At 53.7% G+C, this 16,561-nt stretch overlaps 7 protein-coding genes across 7 annotated transcripts; 6 read left to right on the plus strand and 1 right to left on the minus strand.

Annotated features, from left to right (window-relative positions):
* Positions 1 to 236: 236 nt before the first annotated feature.
* Positions 237 to 2,591, plus strand: M406DRAFT_289377 (uncharacterized protein; the record flags this gene model as incomplete). The annotated part of the gene is made up of 3 exons (XM_040918851.1): positions 237 to 632; positions 689 to 1,882; positions 1,913 to 2,591. 3 exons carry the CDS (start codon positions 237 to 239, stop codon positions 2,327 to 2,329), a joined length of 2,007 nt encoding a protein of 668 aa, XP_040779011.1. The 3' UTR covers positions 2,330 to 2,591.
* On the minus strand, positions 2,556 to 3,698 carry M406DRAFT_321832 (DnaJ-domain-containing protein). The gene is made up of 2 exons (XM_040919561.1): positions 3,505 to 3,698; positions 2,556 to 3,388 (listed from the first exon to the last, which is right to left on the minus strand). Exons 1-2 carry the CDS (start codon positions 3,583 to 3,585, stop codon positions 2,798 to 2,800), a joined length of 672 nt encoding a protein of 223 aa, XP_040779012.1. The 5' UTR covers positions 3,586 to 3,698; the 3' UTR covers positions 2,556 to 2,797.
* Positions 3,699 to 4,075: 377 nt separating this feature from the next.
* Positions 4,076 to 5,587, plus strand: M406DRAFT_275848 (cobW-domain-containing protein; the record flags this gene model as incomplete). The annotated part of the gene is made up of 6 exons (XM_040918264.1): positions 4,076 to 4,178; positions 4,260 to 4,343; positions 4,403 to 4,414; positions 4,475 to 4,571; positions 4,630 to 5,122; positions 5,205 to 5,587. 6 exons carry the CDS (start codon positions 4,076 to 4,078, stop codon positions 5,541 to 5,543), a joined length of 1,128 nt encoding a protein of 375 aa, XP_040779013.1. The 3' UTR covers positions 5,544 to 5,587.
* A 380-nt stretch (positions 5,588 to 5,967) lies between these two features.
* M406DRAFT_355820 (uncharacterized protein) lies at positions 5,968 to 7,969 on the plus strand (the record flags this gene model as incomplete). Its single annotated transcript, XM_040923266.1, has 3 exons — positions 5,968 to 6,120; positions 6,576 to 6,922; positions 7,536 to 7,969. Coding segments are annotated over exons 2-3 (585 nt in total), but the record flags the coding sequence as incomplete, so codon positions are not given.
* A 624-nt stretch (positions 7,970 to 8,593) lies between these two features.
* On the plus strand, positions 8,594 to 9,395 carry M406DRAFT_321834 (uncharacterized protein). The gene is made up of 3 exons (XM_040919562.1): positions 8,594 to 8,650; positions 8,724 to 8,865; positions 8,930 to 9,395. Exons 1-3 carry the CDS (start codon positions 8,598 to 8,600, stop codon positions 8,996 to 8,998), a joined length of 264 nt encoding a protein of 87 aa, XP_040779015.1. The 5' UTR covers positions 8,594 to 8,597; the 3' UTR covers positions 8,999 to 9,395.
* Positions 9,396 to 9,647: 252 nt separating this feature from the next.
* M406DRAFT_321835 (uncharacterized protein) lies at positions 9,648 to 11,099 on the plus strand. Its single transcript, XM_040919563.1, has 2 exons — positions 9,648 to 10,217; positions 10,332 to 11,099. Exons 1-2 carry the CDS (start codon positions 9,936 to 9,938, stop codon positions 10,653 to 10,655), a joined length of 606 nt encoding a protein of 201 aa, XP_040779016.1. The 5' UTR covers positions 9,648 to 9,935; the 3' UTR covers positions 10,656 to 11,099.
* A 2,102-nt stretch (positions 11,100 to 13,201) lies between these two features.
* On the plus strand, positions 13,202 to 16,065 carry M406DRAFT_345763 (uncharacterized protein). The gene is made up of 3 exons (XM_040922117.1): positions 13,202 to 13,719; positions 13,821 to 14,918; positions 15,072 to 16,065. Exons 1-3 carry the CDS (start codon positions 13,361 to 13,363, stop codon positions 15,355 to 15,357), a joined length of 1,743 nt encoding a protein of 580 aa, XP_040779017.1. The 5' UTR covers positions 13,202 to 13,360; the 3' UTR covers positions 15,358 to 16,065.
* Positions 16,066 to 16,561: the final 496 nt, after the last annotated feature.

The following is a 16,561-nucleotide window of genomic DNA, read 5'->3' on the forward strand; positions in this document are numbered from 1 at the left end:
TGCATGCCTACCGCAGTGCAGGTGGCGGGGATCCGCAAAAAAGTTCTGATCAAGGTATTATCGATATCCGATCCCATTCCATCAAGGTTTCGACTTCGATAGTTTGACCTACAACATACAATTACTTATAACAGTTCACGCCAATTTCTTCCCCTTCAAAATTCTTCTGTCCCATTGCCCGAGACACAACTGACTAAACTTTGGAATTCTCGAGCTGCAGCCCTCAAGCCATCAGGATGGGCAAGTCGCGACGTAACAAGGCTAATGGGCATCGAGCCGACCCCATGGCCATCAAGGCTGTCAAGCCACCTACAGACCCTGAACTTGCTGCTCTGAGGGAGAAACAGATCCTGCCTGTTATCAAGGACCTACGAAGCTCTGATCTCAAGGCTCGAGGCTCAGCTGCCTCAGCCGTTGCAAATATTGTCCAGGATGAGAAGTGTCGGAAGTTGCTTCTCAGAGAACAAATCGTCCACATTATTCTCACAGAAACCCTGACAGACGCAAGCCTGGACAGCCGTGCTGCTGGCTGGGAGATCCTTAGAGTCATTGTCTCTGAGGAGGAAAGTGATTTTTGTGTTCATCTCTTCAGGCTTGACGTGCTCACTGCCCTGGAGCATGCCATCAAGAATGTGAGTACACACCTTATCCCTCCAGCCTACATTGATATTGTGGCTGATCATTTTAGGTGATCCAAACAATCTCAGACCAAAGTTTCTCGAAAGCGGCCAAGGCTCAGCAACAGGTGACATGGAACATCACCACGGCATTGCTATCTTTAGTGGGCGCCCTGGCCACGGCCCGGGATGAGATTGCAGAGGCTATCGTGTCTAACTCTCAGATCATCCCTTTCCTCTGCTTCGTCGTCAATCAGAGCTTCACTCCACCCGAGATTCTCAACGAGACGATGAGCTGCCTCATGACTCTTTCCGAGGACAATCTGAAAGCATCACAAGCCATACTTGCGGACCAGTCGAATTGCTTCCGAACTTTGACCAAGTACAAGGAGCTGGGAGACTCCAAGGCAGTATATGCTTCGGGTGTGCTCCACAATATCTATTCTGCCCTCGAGTGGCATGACGGTAGTCCCGGCCAGGACGGTGCTACTGATGCCAAGGTCATCCCAAGCCTGTGCCGAGTTCTCGAAAAGACCAAGCAAGATCCCAAGACGTACCAGATTGGTGGTGTCGAAATCGAGGCCGTGACCCAGGCACTCGAGATCCTAGCTTCGATAGCAACAGATCTGCAGGCTTCCATAACGAAGGGCAACAAGACAACGGCAGAGTGGAATGGATTCGAAGACGACACGGCGATGGCAGGTGCCGATGGCGAAGACGAAGCCATGAAGCAGGGAAGTGATGAGGATGATGAAATTGGAGATGGTGCGGAAGAAGATGGCGCTGACGAGGATGACGTCTCGATGGATGAGGACGAGATACTCGCCGACATGGATCTTGTGACTGGACCAGATTCCGACGCCGAGGACGACGCGGGTCTCGAAGACTTACCGAGCCTGCGAGAGTTCATACAGAAAGCGACGCCCCAGCTTATCCGTCTGGCTAACTTTGCCCCAGCATCAGATGAAGCAGTTGCAGTCCAGTCGGAAGCCCTCTCTGCCCTCAACAATATCGCCTGGACCATGTCCTGCTTCGACTACTCAGAGTCTGGCAACGCTGGTCTCCTCAAGGCCTGGTCTCCAGTTGCCAAACGCCTCTGGTCCAAAGTCATCGCACCTGTTCTTGCCACGGACACCGCCGACGTGTCTCTCGCCTCGCTCGTCACCAGTGTTGCATGGGCGGTGTCCCGGACCCTCAAAGGTTCCACACCACTTGTAGGCAACGAGCAACAAAAGTTCATCTCCCTCTACAAAGCATCCAAAGGGGTGGCAGCCAAGTCGGACGAGCAGGGAAAGCAGCAAGAAGAACAAGAAGAAGTCGAGGACCCGTTCCAGGCACTTGGCGTTAAGTGTATCGGTGTGCTGGGGCAGCTAGCCCAGGACCCGGCCCCCATCGACCTCAACCGCGAGGTCGGCATCTTCCTCCTCACCGTACTCGATGCGCTGCCCGAGACTTCTCCGGCGGACACAGTCGAGGCCCTGAACCAAATGATGGACATCTACGGCGACGAGAGCTTTCCCTGCGACAAGGCCGTGTTTTGGAAGGACAGCTTCTTGCAGCATCTCGAGAAGATTGTCCCAAAGGTCAAGACCATGGTGAAGTCTATCGACAAGCGCGGTGCGACCAGTGAGCTGAGAGTTCGCGCGGACGAGGCGGTCTTGAATCTGACCCGGTTCATCGCCTACAAGAAAAAGCATCCGCCTCGGCCCTGAGCTCGAAGGGTGCATACGTGATGAGAAATAGCGGCTGCCGTCAGAAGGAAACCGTAGGCCACGATATTGACGACTATTTTAGCGTCTTGGATTTCTGAATGAGTATCTTCAACCAGCAAATGACTGGGCGTTGGGTTTACGGACAGGAGACTCTTCTTGGCGCACATGGTCAGCCAGACGGACGCTGTGGCATCTCGGCACGGACCAGCGAATTGCGCAGATCTTTCAGTGAATCAAAGAATTGAATTTGCTTTGCATACTGCAAAAGCCTAGCAGTGTAGGGAAACCCATGGTATCTATCGTATGGCGTGTCCGCGGTGCAACATCAAAAGTGACACCGAAATCCGCCCAGCGTTGCTCGGATTCGCCGCATATGCTACGTAAAATCACGCCTGTAGAGTAAGCAAATGATCTAGCCATTCAAGCCTTCTCGCGTGGTCTCTTTCTCTCACTCCCTCTCGCTCTCTCTCAGCCAATGGGCTTCATCTTCTTTTTCTTCTTACTCGGGCCGTCGGGGCCTCCGGTCGACTTGCCCTTTTGAAAGGCCCTCCACGAGCCAATCCTCTGGTCCCTGGTGGCCTCCCAGTCCTGCTCGTGCTGCCTCTTCCTCTTCCTCTCCTCGAGCTCGGCGTCTTCCTTGCGCTGCTCGCGGCCCTCCTCCTGCATCTGTGCCTTGAGCTGGCGCCGCCGCCTCTGCTCGTTGTCGATCAGCACCATCTTGGTCTTGTCCGCCCACTTGCGCTCAAATTCGGCGTCGGGCTCCTTGGCCTCGGGGCTGTCGACCGTCAGCTTCAGGTCCCGCAGGACAAGCATGCGCGCATCGGCGATGGCCTCGTCCAGCACCGCGCGGTGTTTCTCGTCCATCAGCTCCGTCTGCGCCTTCTTGAGCCGGTCAAAGGCGTCGGGCGCACGTGGGTTCCTCGTCTTGTCCGGGTGGATGAGCAGGGACTTTTTGCGGTAGAGGACCTTGATGTCCGATTCGGGCACGCCGGGCTTCAGGCCCAGCACGGCGTAGGCGTCGAGCCGGAAGGCCTTGAGGATGCGGTCGATCTCGGCATCCTGACGCGGTGGAGAGTCAGCTTCGTAGTCTCACATAGGTAGAAAGATAAAAGGGCGGTAAAATAAGAGAAGGATGGGGAAGCGGGGAGGCTTGGCTTAAATTGGACTTGACTTGCCTTTTCCCATTCCTTGCCCTCCGCGTCGAGGATGTCGGTGACATCTCTGTTGTCAACGGGCTGATCTTCTTTTGAAGCCATCCTGGCTGATCGATTAAGAATTCCTTACCGTGTTGGGCCTCGCTGGGAAGGGGTATTGTGTAGGCGACGCGAAGGAAAATGGGAAGCGAGATCTCCCAGAATGAACCGGTGTCGGTTATCAATGTACACTTTAGGTAGGCACGGAAGCACGTAGAGTAGCCCAGCGCTAGAAGAAGCCCCTACTGATGACTAAGTACCTACTGTATGTCCACTGAGTGGGAACCACACAGTAGCTCCTTCCAGCGCCGCGCGGGTTGCATCGGCGCTGTCAGCCACTGAAACTAGACGTTGAATAGCGACTTGCACAGGTGCTTTGAGATTGTGAGAGAAACTTGAAATTTGAGGAACTTCTACTCCAGACCTTCAAAGGCTGTGCAGATTTTTGTTTCGTAGACCACCTTGCGCTGCTAGGTATCCATCACTTCACTTTGTTTCTTTCACTGAAGCTCCAACTTTCGATCTGCCGGCAAAGAAATATTCGACCGTGATCATGGACTTGGACGATCAAGATGCCCCTCCTGACCTGGTAGAGGCAGGCGACAACCTGGATGGGGAAGAGACGGTTGTCAAGGTTCCGATCACCATCGTGACAGGTGAATATTCTTCGACCCCTTGAGCAGACGCCCGAGAACATATTCGAGCTGACTCAATATGTCTTCCCCTCCCGGCTACAGGATACCTCGGGGCTGGCAAGACTACGCTTCTAAATTACATTTTGACTGCGCAACACGGCAAGAAAATTGCAGTGATTATGAATGGTCTGTTGTCCCTTTATGTGTTGGTCTATAAGCCAGACGTGAACTGACGTGACTTGCAGAATTTGGTGACTGTGAGTAAAGTATTCAGGACGAGGTACGACACTTGCTTGAAATAACAATTCTCAATGTAGCGTTGGATATAGAGAAATCCCTCACGGTGAACAAGGACGGCGAGTCGGTCGAAGAGTGGTTGGAGGTTGGCAACGGCTGCATATGCTGCTCTGTGAAGTAAGTTTCACACCATGACACTCCTGTGCGGGTCATGAAGTGCTCACAGTCACCATAGGGACACAGGCGTCAACGCGATCGAGGGGCTCATGGCGAAGAAGGGCAAATTTGATTACATTCTGTTGGAGACAACGGGTCTGGCAGATCCAGGGAACTTGGCGCCCCTGTTTTGGGTTGATGAGGGACTGGCAAGCACCATCTACCTGGACGGTATCGTGACGCTGGTCGATGCCAAGAATATCTTGAAGAGCCTGGACGACCCGACAGGAAAGGTAGAAGGACATGAAGGAGATGAGCATGGCCCATTGATGACCACAGCGCATGTCCAGATCTCACACGCCGATGTCATCGTCATCAACAAGACGGACCTCGTTTCAGGACAGGAGCTGCAGGCGGTCCAGGACAGGATCAGGTCTATCAACGGACTTGCTAAGCTCCACCTGACCAAGGAGAGCGCAGTACCCCAACTCGAAGGTTACCTTCTAGATCTTCATGCATATGACAACGTGGTGGAGCTGGACAACTCGAAGGGCCACAGCCATCTCGACCCAGTCAGTACCACCTCTTGTGTGGCGGAGCTTAACGGACTGCCCCTGATTGACCACACTGTGTGGCATTGCTAACGTTTCACAGACAATATCGACGATATCAATACCGCTGCCATTGCTGGAAGGCCACCAGGTGGACAGGGTCGACAAATGGCTCAGGACGCTGCTGTGGGAGAATGAGCTGGCTGGTGATGTTGCCGAACACAAGGCATCCTTTGAGATACACCGGTTGAAAGGACGTTTGGCAGTGAGGAACGGGACTACAAAAATCATACAAGCTGTGAGAGAATTATTCGAGATCTTCGATGCACCATCGTCAGACGGGGAGGACGAAACCAAGACAGGCAAGGTAGTGTTGATTGGCCGTCATGTCACAGATTTTGATTTTGAGAAGAGCCTCTTGGCGGCCATCAATAAAGAATAGAGATATTGTGAGGGAAAGGATATTTAACAGAAAATTCAAGAGAGAAAAAGAATGGAAGAAATCGAATAGGAAAAATGATACAGAGAAAGTGGAGAGTTACACTCAAGAAAACATTGTCAGAGTAATATTTACACTTGAATCATAAGTAGATAATGACCTGACAAGAGGTGTGTGGCTAATGAGGTAAATCTGATATGAGGCGCCCAACTGAGGTCAGCTGGATCTAGCGAACGAAAACGTCTTAGGGCGGACCCTCTGAGACCATCCCTGTCCCACCCCCCCCAACTGGAGGGACTTGCAGCATTGGTGGGGGAGAGTCCGTGCGTCCTCTAGCATGCCTGCCCTGCGGCAATCCTCACTAGAGTTACACTGTGAGCCTCGTTTGGAGGGAGCACGTCAATGACCTCTGTCAACCGGACAATTCCTTGCATACCCTCCGCCCTCCAACCTACCGCACAGCTATCGAGACCACATCCTACGAACCGTATACGTTTTTGCGAACCAAATCGAGCGTTACCTGCTCACATGAGAAGGAAATAGGGAACCAGACAGATTCTCGCGACGATGAATAGAACAGGTACGATGGCACACGATCGCCCTTCTCTCGCGTCCGAGCCTGGCCCTTCCGCACTTCGTGCCCTACAATCGGTAGTGTGGTTCCGAGCGAGGAGGAGATTCCCAAGTGCAAAACTTTGCCACGAGCTGGAGCATGTCGAGGATACTGGATGGGAAGTGGGCTCGTTCTGAAGAAGTGCCCGGCTCGCAGTTGGGAATTGCGACGGCGTGCTTCTCTCAACAGACTTCTCCCTGCTTCTAGCCGGCTCTGAATCACTGTCATAAGGGATGGGGCCAAGTCTTGTCGCAAGACGATAAGCCCTCGGTCTGGCGCTGGAACCGCATGCGCATCGCGTTGCCCGTGGACTGTTTGTCGCTGGCCTTTCAACCTTGGCATTGACCGTTGCGCACGCTTTCTCTCTTTTTGCTGCTGGATGATGCTTTGAGCTGTAGCTAACAGGACTCTTTGTTGGTCAGGAACTGTACCTCAGTCCCTAAGGGGGGTACCTGGTGGTTTTGGAGGAGGCCAACAGACACAACATACAGGAAGAGTGGGAGCAAATAGGTTACCAAATGGGAAACTGGGTAAGGGGATGATGACACCACTGTGTAGTGCAGTGTGTTCATGTGTGTTGTTTGTTTTGCAGGAAAGCTGATGCAGGACCTGCAGCTATGCCGGTGAATAATGGAACAGGCTGGGCATTTGGTGGTGTTGCTCCCATGGGCTCTGGCAGCATGCAAACGCCAACAAGGCAGCTCGGAGGGGCCGCAACTTTTGCACAAAGTCTCACGGGGTCAACGCCTGCAACACCACTCGATTTATCGTAGGTGCACACCCAACCCTATCTCGACAGCCCTCCCTCAATCTTTCTGTGCTACTGCTGTAGCCACTGTTTCTTGTTCTCCCCTTCCACCATTTCACATCGCCAGGGCTTCTTCACCTTCACATATCACTTCCCTCTTCTGTCCCGCATCACTGCCTCCCAAGTCTCATCTGCTTGTCTGGGTCCTCTTTCTTGGGAACCATGGTTTTCCCTAGGAAGTCTGCCAAACTCAAGTTGGTGCAGAAGAGGGCTGGGCGACAGCATCATCAGCAGCATCAGCAGCAGCAGCAGCAGCAGCAGCAGCGGCAGCAGCAGAAAACCTCACTTCCACGACAACCCAGCCCTGACATCCAAAAGTCTTGGTCTCAGGTGGTCCAGGGCAAGAAGCAGCAGCAGCAACAGCAGCAGCAGCAGAATGCTCAGCCATCTCAAGGCCCCGGTGGTCGCATCGATCAGGCTGCCTTTGATTGGTATCGTCAGAGATCCCACCTCCTCTCTGCCCTGACACATCCACTGCCCTCCTCACTGTCCTAGTCGACATTGGACACCCACAGCACACAAACTCGATTACCTGATCTGTGCACTTGGATGCATGCTAACTGGTTGATTGCAGCGAGTTCCCTCAACTGAGCAATAATGCGCAAATGTCAGGTGCAGCTCAACCTTCGATGTGGGGCGGCCAAGCAGCAAGAAATCTGGGCGGCCCAGCAAGAAATCCCAGCGTTTCCATCCCTCAGCAAGGTCAACAGGAGGACCTCTTCTCTCCCGTCTCGCGAATTACTTCCAGCCAAAATTCATTTCGATTCGGCAGCCAAGCAAACATGAGCCAGTCTCAGCAGCCTCAACCGAACAGCGGCGAAGAGTTCCCACCCCTGAACCGAAATGGCAATGGCGAGATCGGACAAGAGCGAAACGCGAACCTGATGGCTGGCCTGGGTGGCTTCGGCTCCCAGGGTGCCGTCACGTCTCCCCCGAGCCAGGCAGGCCGGTCTGGCAACGGTCTACTAAACGCAGTCACAGCAAGTGCGCGTACCTCCGAGGCCCGCTCACCAGTTGGTATGTGGCTGACGCGTCTGTGATCTTGGGTGCGCACTACTAACGCATCTTCAGGCACGCGTCCCTCTGACAGCATCTCCTCGATGACCGAGGATGACTCTCGTCGCAAGTCTACCTTCCGTGAGGATGGTCCCTCCACCAATCAGGCCGCTCCCGAGGCCGCAGGTCCCTCCATCGACATGCAGAATTCTTTAGGCGCCATTGGAAACGAGGGCTCGGCCAGCAAGCCAAACGACCCGTCTGGAGGAGGACCATCGTCATCTGCCCAACAGGATCTCCTCCCTGGCATGTCTGAGTCTGACAAGTTCGGTATCAAGGGCCTCATGGCCATGATGTCCAAGTATCCTGCCTACAGTGCCCTTGTCCACGGCATGAACCCGGCCGAGTTTGGTCTGGATCTGAACAGTGACGTGTAGGCATCTCATCGCCCCAGCAGCCCATTCCTCTCATCTTGCTGACTAGCGACAGGCCCTTCTCTGAACAGGCTTTTTCCTTGACAGACCACGCTCCCCCCAAGCCTCCCCAGCCCAACTTCAGCCTGCCTGAGTGCTACACCGTCAGAAATACACAGCCCATCGAGCAGAAGGTCACCAACTTCACTGAGGAGACGTTGATCTATATGTTCTACGCCAACCCCCAGGATCGACACCAGTTCCTGGCTGCTCAGCAACTGTGAGTTGCACCTCTTTCTTTTACGAATGTATGTGACCTGAATCGCATCGGCTGATCTTTCTTGACACTGTAGCTACCTGCGGGGCTGGCGTTGGCACAAGACGATGCGCTGCTGGTTGACCAAGGACACCGAAATGCAGCCCGTATTGATCGCCCCCGATACCGAGCGCGGTTACTACATTGTCTGGAACACCACCACGTGGAGCCGTGAACGGGTGAGTCATCTTTTGTTTCTTTCCTTGCCCCTTTGATAAGTCTCACTGCTAAGCATTGTTCCAGCGTGAGCTCGTTCTGGTTTACCAGGATCTTGAGAGCCTTCCCGACGCCAACGGTTCCCCCCACCCGTAAGGATTCAACTGGGCGTTGTGTCTCTTTGTTTTTGGTTTCTACCGGGCCAACAGGGGTTACGGTGTACCGCGCGGCATCGCGGTAATGTTTTGTCGGCTCTGTTCTTCACCCAATCCAGTGGGTTTATTCGGCATTTGAGGATCTGAGGGTCGGACCCATAGGAGCTCGGACGGCGTCATTGGTCAAATGGAGGTCATTCCGGAGCAATTTGGTCTGCGCTCGGCCATGTGATCGGTATTGTGCACTTTTCTCACACGGGTTATCCAGGCCTGTGTGCGATGAGGACCTGGTGGTACTGGCAAACAAAACTGACATGAAATGATGAGAGAAGTCTGGACTATGGAGCATCTGTAGGAGTAGGACCTAATGAGAAAAGCCCAACTACCTCCTCTGATGCATTTAAATTGTTCATAATGCTGGATTGCATCCGTATCCTGTGACGTTCGGTGATGAAATATAATGTACTTGTGTACTTTTGTATCTGCGAGACTGTCGAACCTTCTCAACCTGAACGTCAGTAAGAAAACCCTAACCCTGTAGATTGAGGTGCACGGACACTTGCTTTGAGGGCTGTTGAAGGTGCTGCGGCTGCATCGGCCTCTCACATATGCTGAACGTTGACCGACCGACCTAGAACCCGTCCGTTTATCTGCACTTCACCTCGGTCTCCCAACCTAACTTGACCAGGCCACTCGCCTCGAATACATCCAAGGCGAAGCTTACAAGACCGACGCAACCGACCAAGCGAGCAAGGCCAGTGCTGCTACGTTTCACCTGAGACGGGATATCTCGGGACCTCCACGTGTGCACCACATCCAACCAACTCACCAACCTCAGACCATTACCCCATCGCGGCGTCTCCTCTCCGAATCGGAGCCAAATCCCCATTCACCCACCAGACAGATAGACAGGGCGAGAGAGAAGAACCATAAAAACAATGGCCAACGATCAATACGGGCTACCGTCGCTGGTGGTCATCATTGTGCTCGGCGGGTTGCTGTACAAATGGCTCTCGTCGCCGTCGTCATCCTCGTCGTCGCCCGCGGGTGCTGGGGGGCGGGACTCCCTGTCGCAGATGAGGCAGCGCGAGGTTGCTGTGGAGAGGATACAGCAGATGTTCCCGCAGTATGACAGGCGGACAATTTTGTGGGATCTACAGCGGAATGGGGGTAGCATTGCGGCGACGACGGAGAAGATCCTCTCGGGGAGGATAGAGACTGTATGTTTTCAGCCCACCCCCATTCTATTATTACCTCTTTTCTTTATTGCTAGAAAAAAAACAAAAAAACAAAGGATATTCTTTCGTTTACTAACGCTCCGTGTGAACTCCTAGCCGCCCATCACCTTCCAGCCTCCTCCACCGCCGGGCTCTAACATGGGCTCTTCAACATCGACGACACAGTCCAACCCTGCAGCGAGGCAGACCGCCGAGAAGCCCGCGCAGCCGAACTTGATACAGAGATATAACCTGCAGGACAAGATACAGCAGCAGCAGCAGGAGGAGGAAGACGCGGCACAGGCCAAGAAGTGGAGCACCAACAAGGACGAGAGGCAGTCGCTGCTGCAGAAGAGGCGGGACGAGATGATCCTTGCTGCGAGGAGGAAGATGGAAGCTAAGCTCGCGGCTGAGAAGAGTGCTGCCGGGTCCTCTGCCTGAACTACGAGCTAGGAGGGGCAGGATTCTGAAGCTGGCTGTCTTTGGTCCGGTCAACACACGATTTGGTAGTGGCGTGATGATACTGGAGACGGCGGTTGGAGGCTCTACAATGCAAGGCGTTCCTCGCGCGTACGTACTTACTTGTCACATGATGGTTTGTTCTTTTTTTTGGACTAAGGCATAGCATATCGGATAGCAACAAGCGTTTCGGCTGGTGGGTGGGCATGTTGGTACGCTCCTGGGTGTATTTCGAGGGGTGGGGTGTGTGGTGGGAATCAGCATGTCATACTGTCAGGTTGGCTTGCTCAACAATTTTTTTCCTTGCTTAAGGGGGAGGAAACAAAGAGACTGTCTGCAGATGGAGGAGAAGATTGTTTCCCCCAAGGTCCTGGAAGGATAGAACTTTACTACAGAGGTATCTGGAATACAGAATGATTAGCCTCCTCTCTGGATTCTCACCACATGCTATTACTTGAAGTGAACCTCACTAGGTATGATATACATATATGTTTCTTAGTATTGTGGATGGTCTGAACATTGAGGCAGCCTTTCATTAGGCTTTTGAGTATGGCAGATCGGACGACTATCCCCGTATGTCAGGTCAGATATTCACAGCTCGTCCAGAATATAAGAGTTGTCCTTCCCCATCCTGGTTGGCTCCATTGAGGCTCTGGGGAAACACTCCCCGGGCGGGCTGGCGGGGGAGATCTTGTGGAAAGAGGGGGTCTAGGGGCACACTCCCCTGCCACAGACCCACTGCAAACTTTGGTACAGGTGAGCAGATGAACCGGTAAGACCCAGGTCTAGACACTCACATGCTTTTCCCATTGCAGGGTCTCGAGGAATTGGATTGCAGATGCATGCAGCTTGATAACCACCAAATAGACAATAAAGAGAGAACTTCAGGAGCAGGAAGGGGACGGGGCTTACAAAAGGCCTAATTCCTACTTGAACCATCGAAAGGCTAAGAAGCACACTTGGCTGAATACAATAGCAGAAGTGCTGCGCGTGCTTCTCATTTAGGGCATACAGGTCGACCGGTATGAAACTAGCTGTCCAAGCGCACGCTTCCTCTTACTATCCTATATTAATTACATCTCCTGTCTCGGCCTTTGTCTTGAGAGTTCTCTCTCGGGTCTGTTTCTTTCTAATATGCCCTCTGGTCCTATTTCTCGTGGTTACTTTCTCAATTCGTCAAGGTGTCAGGTGGAATGTTCCACAGTTTCTTGTACAAGTCTAACTCACACTGCACGATCCGGCTCCCTAGACATCTGGTTACCTCTCCTTTTTATTTTCAAAGAACGTTCGAAGCTCATGGGATCATCCCATCTAGGTACTCGTGCTGCTTGACGTGAGAACGTGGTTGTGGCGGCCTGCGTACTTACATCAACTCCTCAGGACTACAGTACCGCGACCCATGGCAATGGAACCCACGGATCAGACTTTACATGCAATTGCATCCCATCAACGTCAAATGATACCGCAGCCATCTGACCAGGGTATCATGAATGGGGTTTCAATGGCAATCAAGAGCTGTCTCGGCCGTCTGGGAATACTAAGACGTTGCGTCAGCACCCGCAGCTGGGACTCGTACTTGTTCGAGGCAATATCGAACCCATCCAGTCTGCTGTTGAACGGCGGCATAGTATCACAGGAAGAGCAGACTGCGGCCATCCATCACGATGCGTGGTCGCCCGGCATCGCCACGAGCTCCGAGATGCACCAGCAGCAAATGGAGAGCGTCCAGAGGAGGCACAGGATAGGGCATATGGGGCAAGACTGGGCAGCTGGGTTTGATCAGTTCTGTGCGATGCAAGGTAAGTGCAGTGACTACTATCCCTGTATATCATGCATCCCTGCAGTCCATGAATGTCAAGTCTTCATGTTCATACGCATCCACAGGCCAGATGCTTATGAATAGCGCCCTGTCCAGTAACCGGCCGCATCATCCGGGCCATGAGCGGGGAGAGCGCACAGCTTACGTGCAAGGCGTAGCATGGTTCCTCGCAGCGTTGCCCAAGGACCTCGACGAGCATGAGCACGCCGAGGTGAGGCGGTGTCTGCCCTCCTCACTGCTTAGTCGCCTGCGAGAGGAGGACCGAGAAGAACAGATGAGACGGCGCAGCTTCCTACGCTGTGCCGCCGCTGCTGTTCTCGCGCAGTGGTATTTGATATGGAACTGGTTCGTTTCCCTGGTGGAATTTCTCGTGCGGTTTGGTTTGGCCTGCAGGTGCGGAGTGGGTAAGTAAGTGCGAGGAGTTAGGCGGCCGAGTAGTTAGGCGGCCGAGTAGTTGGTAGTGGGCTAAACTGAGTGTTTGTGATGTGAGGGGCAATTAGGTTGTATATTCATGTATGAGATCAGGGTTAGGGCTGAGATAGGTTGCACCTTGCCTGTATCGTGGGAGACAGGGATATGGGATACAAAACTTATCGATAGGACAGGATTTTCGAAAAGTGCTCCACCTAAAACTTGAGTGTTAGTGCAGTTGCGCCTCCCCCCAAAACTTTGACTTGACCCTTGACTTTCCGATAGTGGTGAATTATCAGGAAAACTCTACTACCACGCGACAAACAAGCTGATCTTGTCCAGGACTGTCCAGCCACCTCGACATCAGTTCTCTATCCAGCCTGACCTAATTGATAACCTGGTCTTTTAGCCGTCACTGTCATCTTGTATCCAGCCTTGACAATTGTTTCGATTCAAGATGCTCAAGAGACAGCTCCTGCGACAAGCTCGAGCGTGTCGCGCTGTGCGGCCCTCCTCTTCTCCTCTCTCCATCCTCACATCTGGTGCCGCCTTGAGGCCTTCTGCAACATGCAAGCCAGCTGTCTTGACGGCCTCGATTGGCCGCCAGATCCTTGCGCGTGCCTATTCGAGCGCTTCCGCCGAGGCCCCCAGCAGCAACACCGCAGGCTCGTCTGACCTGATTACCCGCTTCGACGAGCTGTCATCGCTCGGTGTGCACCCAAATATCCTCCGCGCCATCACCGACGATATGCAATACGTGAACATGACGGATGTCCAGGCCATGAGCATCAACCCCGCCCTGCAGGGAAAGGATATGTACGTGTTGTTGTGTTGAGCGGGCGTGCTCGTGATGCGTGTTCTCCTCCTCGTCTTGTCTGTGACAGATCATACTGACCATGTCTTCTTCTTCCTCACAGCGTCGCTCAGGCTAGAACCGGTACCGGCAAGACCCTCGGCTTCCTCCTCCCGACCATCCAGAGAATCATCCAGGCCGACCCGCAGCTTGCGACCCGCGGTGGCAGCACCACCAGGGCCAAGTCTGACGACATTCGCGCCATCATCATCTCGCCGACCCGCGAGCTGGCAGAACAGATTGGCGCTGAGGCCAGGAAGCTCTGCCGACACACGGGCGTCATTGTGCAGACGGCTGTTGGTGGCATGAACAAGAATATGATGCTGCGGAAGACCAAGTTCGAGGGCTGCCACCTGCTGGTTGGCACCCCTGGCCGTCTCAACGACCTTCTCAGCGACGAGTACAGCCAGATCGACGCCCCCAAGCTGTCCGCCCTTGTCCTTGACGAGGCCGACCGCATGCTCGATGTCGGTTTCGACAGGGAACTGCGTGACATCGTGGGCATGCTGCCGAACCGGAGGGAGGTGCCCCGGCAGACGCTTCTCTTCTCCGCCACCATTCCCAAGGATGTCGTGTCGCTTGCGAGGACATATGTCGACCCTTCCAACTTTCAATTCGTCCAGACCATCAACCCCGATGAGGCCCCCACTCACGAGAGGGTACCGCAGCACATCCTCCCGGTGGCAGGTTTCGAGCACTTCATCCCGGCCCTCCTGGAGATCACCGAGAAGGCCCAGGCAGGCGAGCATGGGCCCGAGCCCTTCAAGGCCATTGCCTTCTTCAACAACACCGCCATCGTGCAGATGTACAGCGAGCTCCTCTACTTCCTTCCTCGCTACAACAAATCGCTGCCCCCGACCTTCTCTATACACTCGGGCCTGGACCAGAGGGCGCGCACCAGGGCTGCTGATGACTTCCGGAAGGCACAATCTGCCATTCTCATTTCCTCGGATGTCACCGCTCGTGGTATGGATTTCCCCGGCGTCACACACGTCCTCCAGTTTGGTGTTCCTCCGGAGCGGGACCAGTACATTCACCGACTGGGCCGGACGGGTCGGGCCAACAAGTCGGGCCAGGGCTGGCTGATCGTGCGCAGGGATGAAATCCCCAACGCACGCAGGGTTCTGCCCGGCCTGCCCATCAAGCGCAATGACACCATCGAGTCAGCAAGAATCGACACTGCGAACCTCACCAAGGAAGACATGCCTCCGCACTTCCGTCACGTCGCCGATGCTTTCCGCCGTGTCTCGCCCCGCAAGATCGAGGAATCGTACGTCCGGTTTGCGGCCGACAGGAGGCGCGACCTCCTTCACAGCAGTGTGGCAGCGGCCAACCACTGGGTCCAGACCCAGGCTGGCCTTCGTGAGCCGCCTACGATCCCAGCCAAACTCGCAAGGGGCACACCCGGCCTGGAGCGGATCCCGGGTGTCACGATCGGGGCGGAACGCCGGACGTCTGGCAACAAATCGATGTCTCGAGGTGGCGGGTTCGGAGGCCGGGGAGGCTTCGGAGGCCGGGACAGCTCGGACCCCTTCTCTGCCATGTCCAGAGGCCGCTCCCGCGACGACCGGCCCTCGCGAGGCCACCGTTCTGCTTTCTAGGTGTGGTGAAGAGCACAGGGAAGGATTCAAAGATTTGCCCCATGAGAGCAGCTGCAGATATGGCACGTGCTTCCTGCCACGCACGGTCTTTTTCCAGCTTGTGGGTGTCAACACCTACCTAGGCGAGCAACCCTACCTGAGCGAGTGGGGAAGCCACACAGATCTAGCAGCAGGATGACAACAACCGACGAAGAAGAAAAAGAGAGAAGACACGTGCGGAATGAGCATACGAGATTTCGATGTCGGCAAAAGTGCTCAACTTTTATTGAGGGTCTCATGTTTCCCATGCTGCACGAGGCTGGCTGCTACGGGGAGCTGTTGAGGGCTATGGGGAAAGAGAAGCGTGCCTAACTAAAAGAAGGGAGAAGGAGAGGAGGGGGGAAAAAAGGCACCTCTATCTTTCTCCTTGCATCATGACGGCGTTGGTCTTGTTTTGGTTTTCCTGCTGCACCCCCTTCGTTGATCTCTTCCTCTCTTGCTTTTTTTTTTTTTTAATTGGGACCTCGGCTGGATGGAAATCTCCCCTTTATTTTCTTCTTTCAATTCTTCTAGAGTTCACTGTATCATGATAAGTTGGAGATGTAGCGGAAGGGGTCAAGAAAGGGAAAGAATGAGGGAGATTATGACGAAGAAAATTAGATGGCGGATGTCCTTGGTGTGTAGTATGTAGTTGTGTACCAGAGGAATGACAAGGAAAGCAAGAGAATTAAAGAAAAGATGAGTTCCCGCAATCTACTGAATCATGAATGTGTATTGGTTGTATCCTGGATTGGATGTCATCATCATTATCATCACTAGGTGCAGGTTTCCGGGTCGTCTTCAGTGAAGCAGAAGAATGCTTTATTGGTTGGTCCCTTCTGTTGACCTGCTGGCAGACCTCAAGACCCCCAGCAGCTGAGAACAGATAAAACTGATCTCAGGTTAGATGACCAATAAGTATCAAGAAGGCAGAAAACAAAAAAAAGCAGAGAAAGGCAACCCCCCCCGCCAGCTCACCAAAAAAACAGAATCCCTATCCTCATGCACCAGCACCAGACCATCCTCTTCCCTTGCCATCCGTCTGTGCAAAACAAAAGATGAAGAAGAAAAAAATTACCCCACCTCCCGGCCTCAGGATCCAATATGTTGATAATCAATAAGTAAAAATCAAAACAAACATGGCCGAGAAACCCTCCCCCCCCTCCCCCCCCAAAATGCGGCTCCC

This window comes from Cryphonectria parasitica (assembly GCF_011745365.1).
Source record: "Cryphonectria parasitica EP155 unplaced genomic scaffold M406scaffold_3, whole genome shotgun sequence".
Classification (NCBI taxonomy): Eukaryota; Fungi; Ascomycota; class Sordariomycetes; order Diaporthales; family Cryphonectriaceae; genus Cryphonectria; species Cryphonectria parasitica.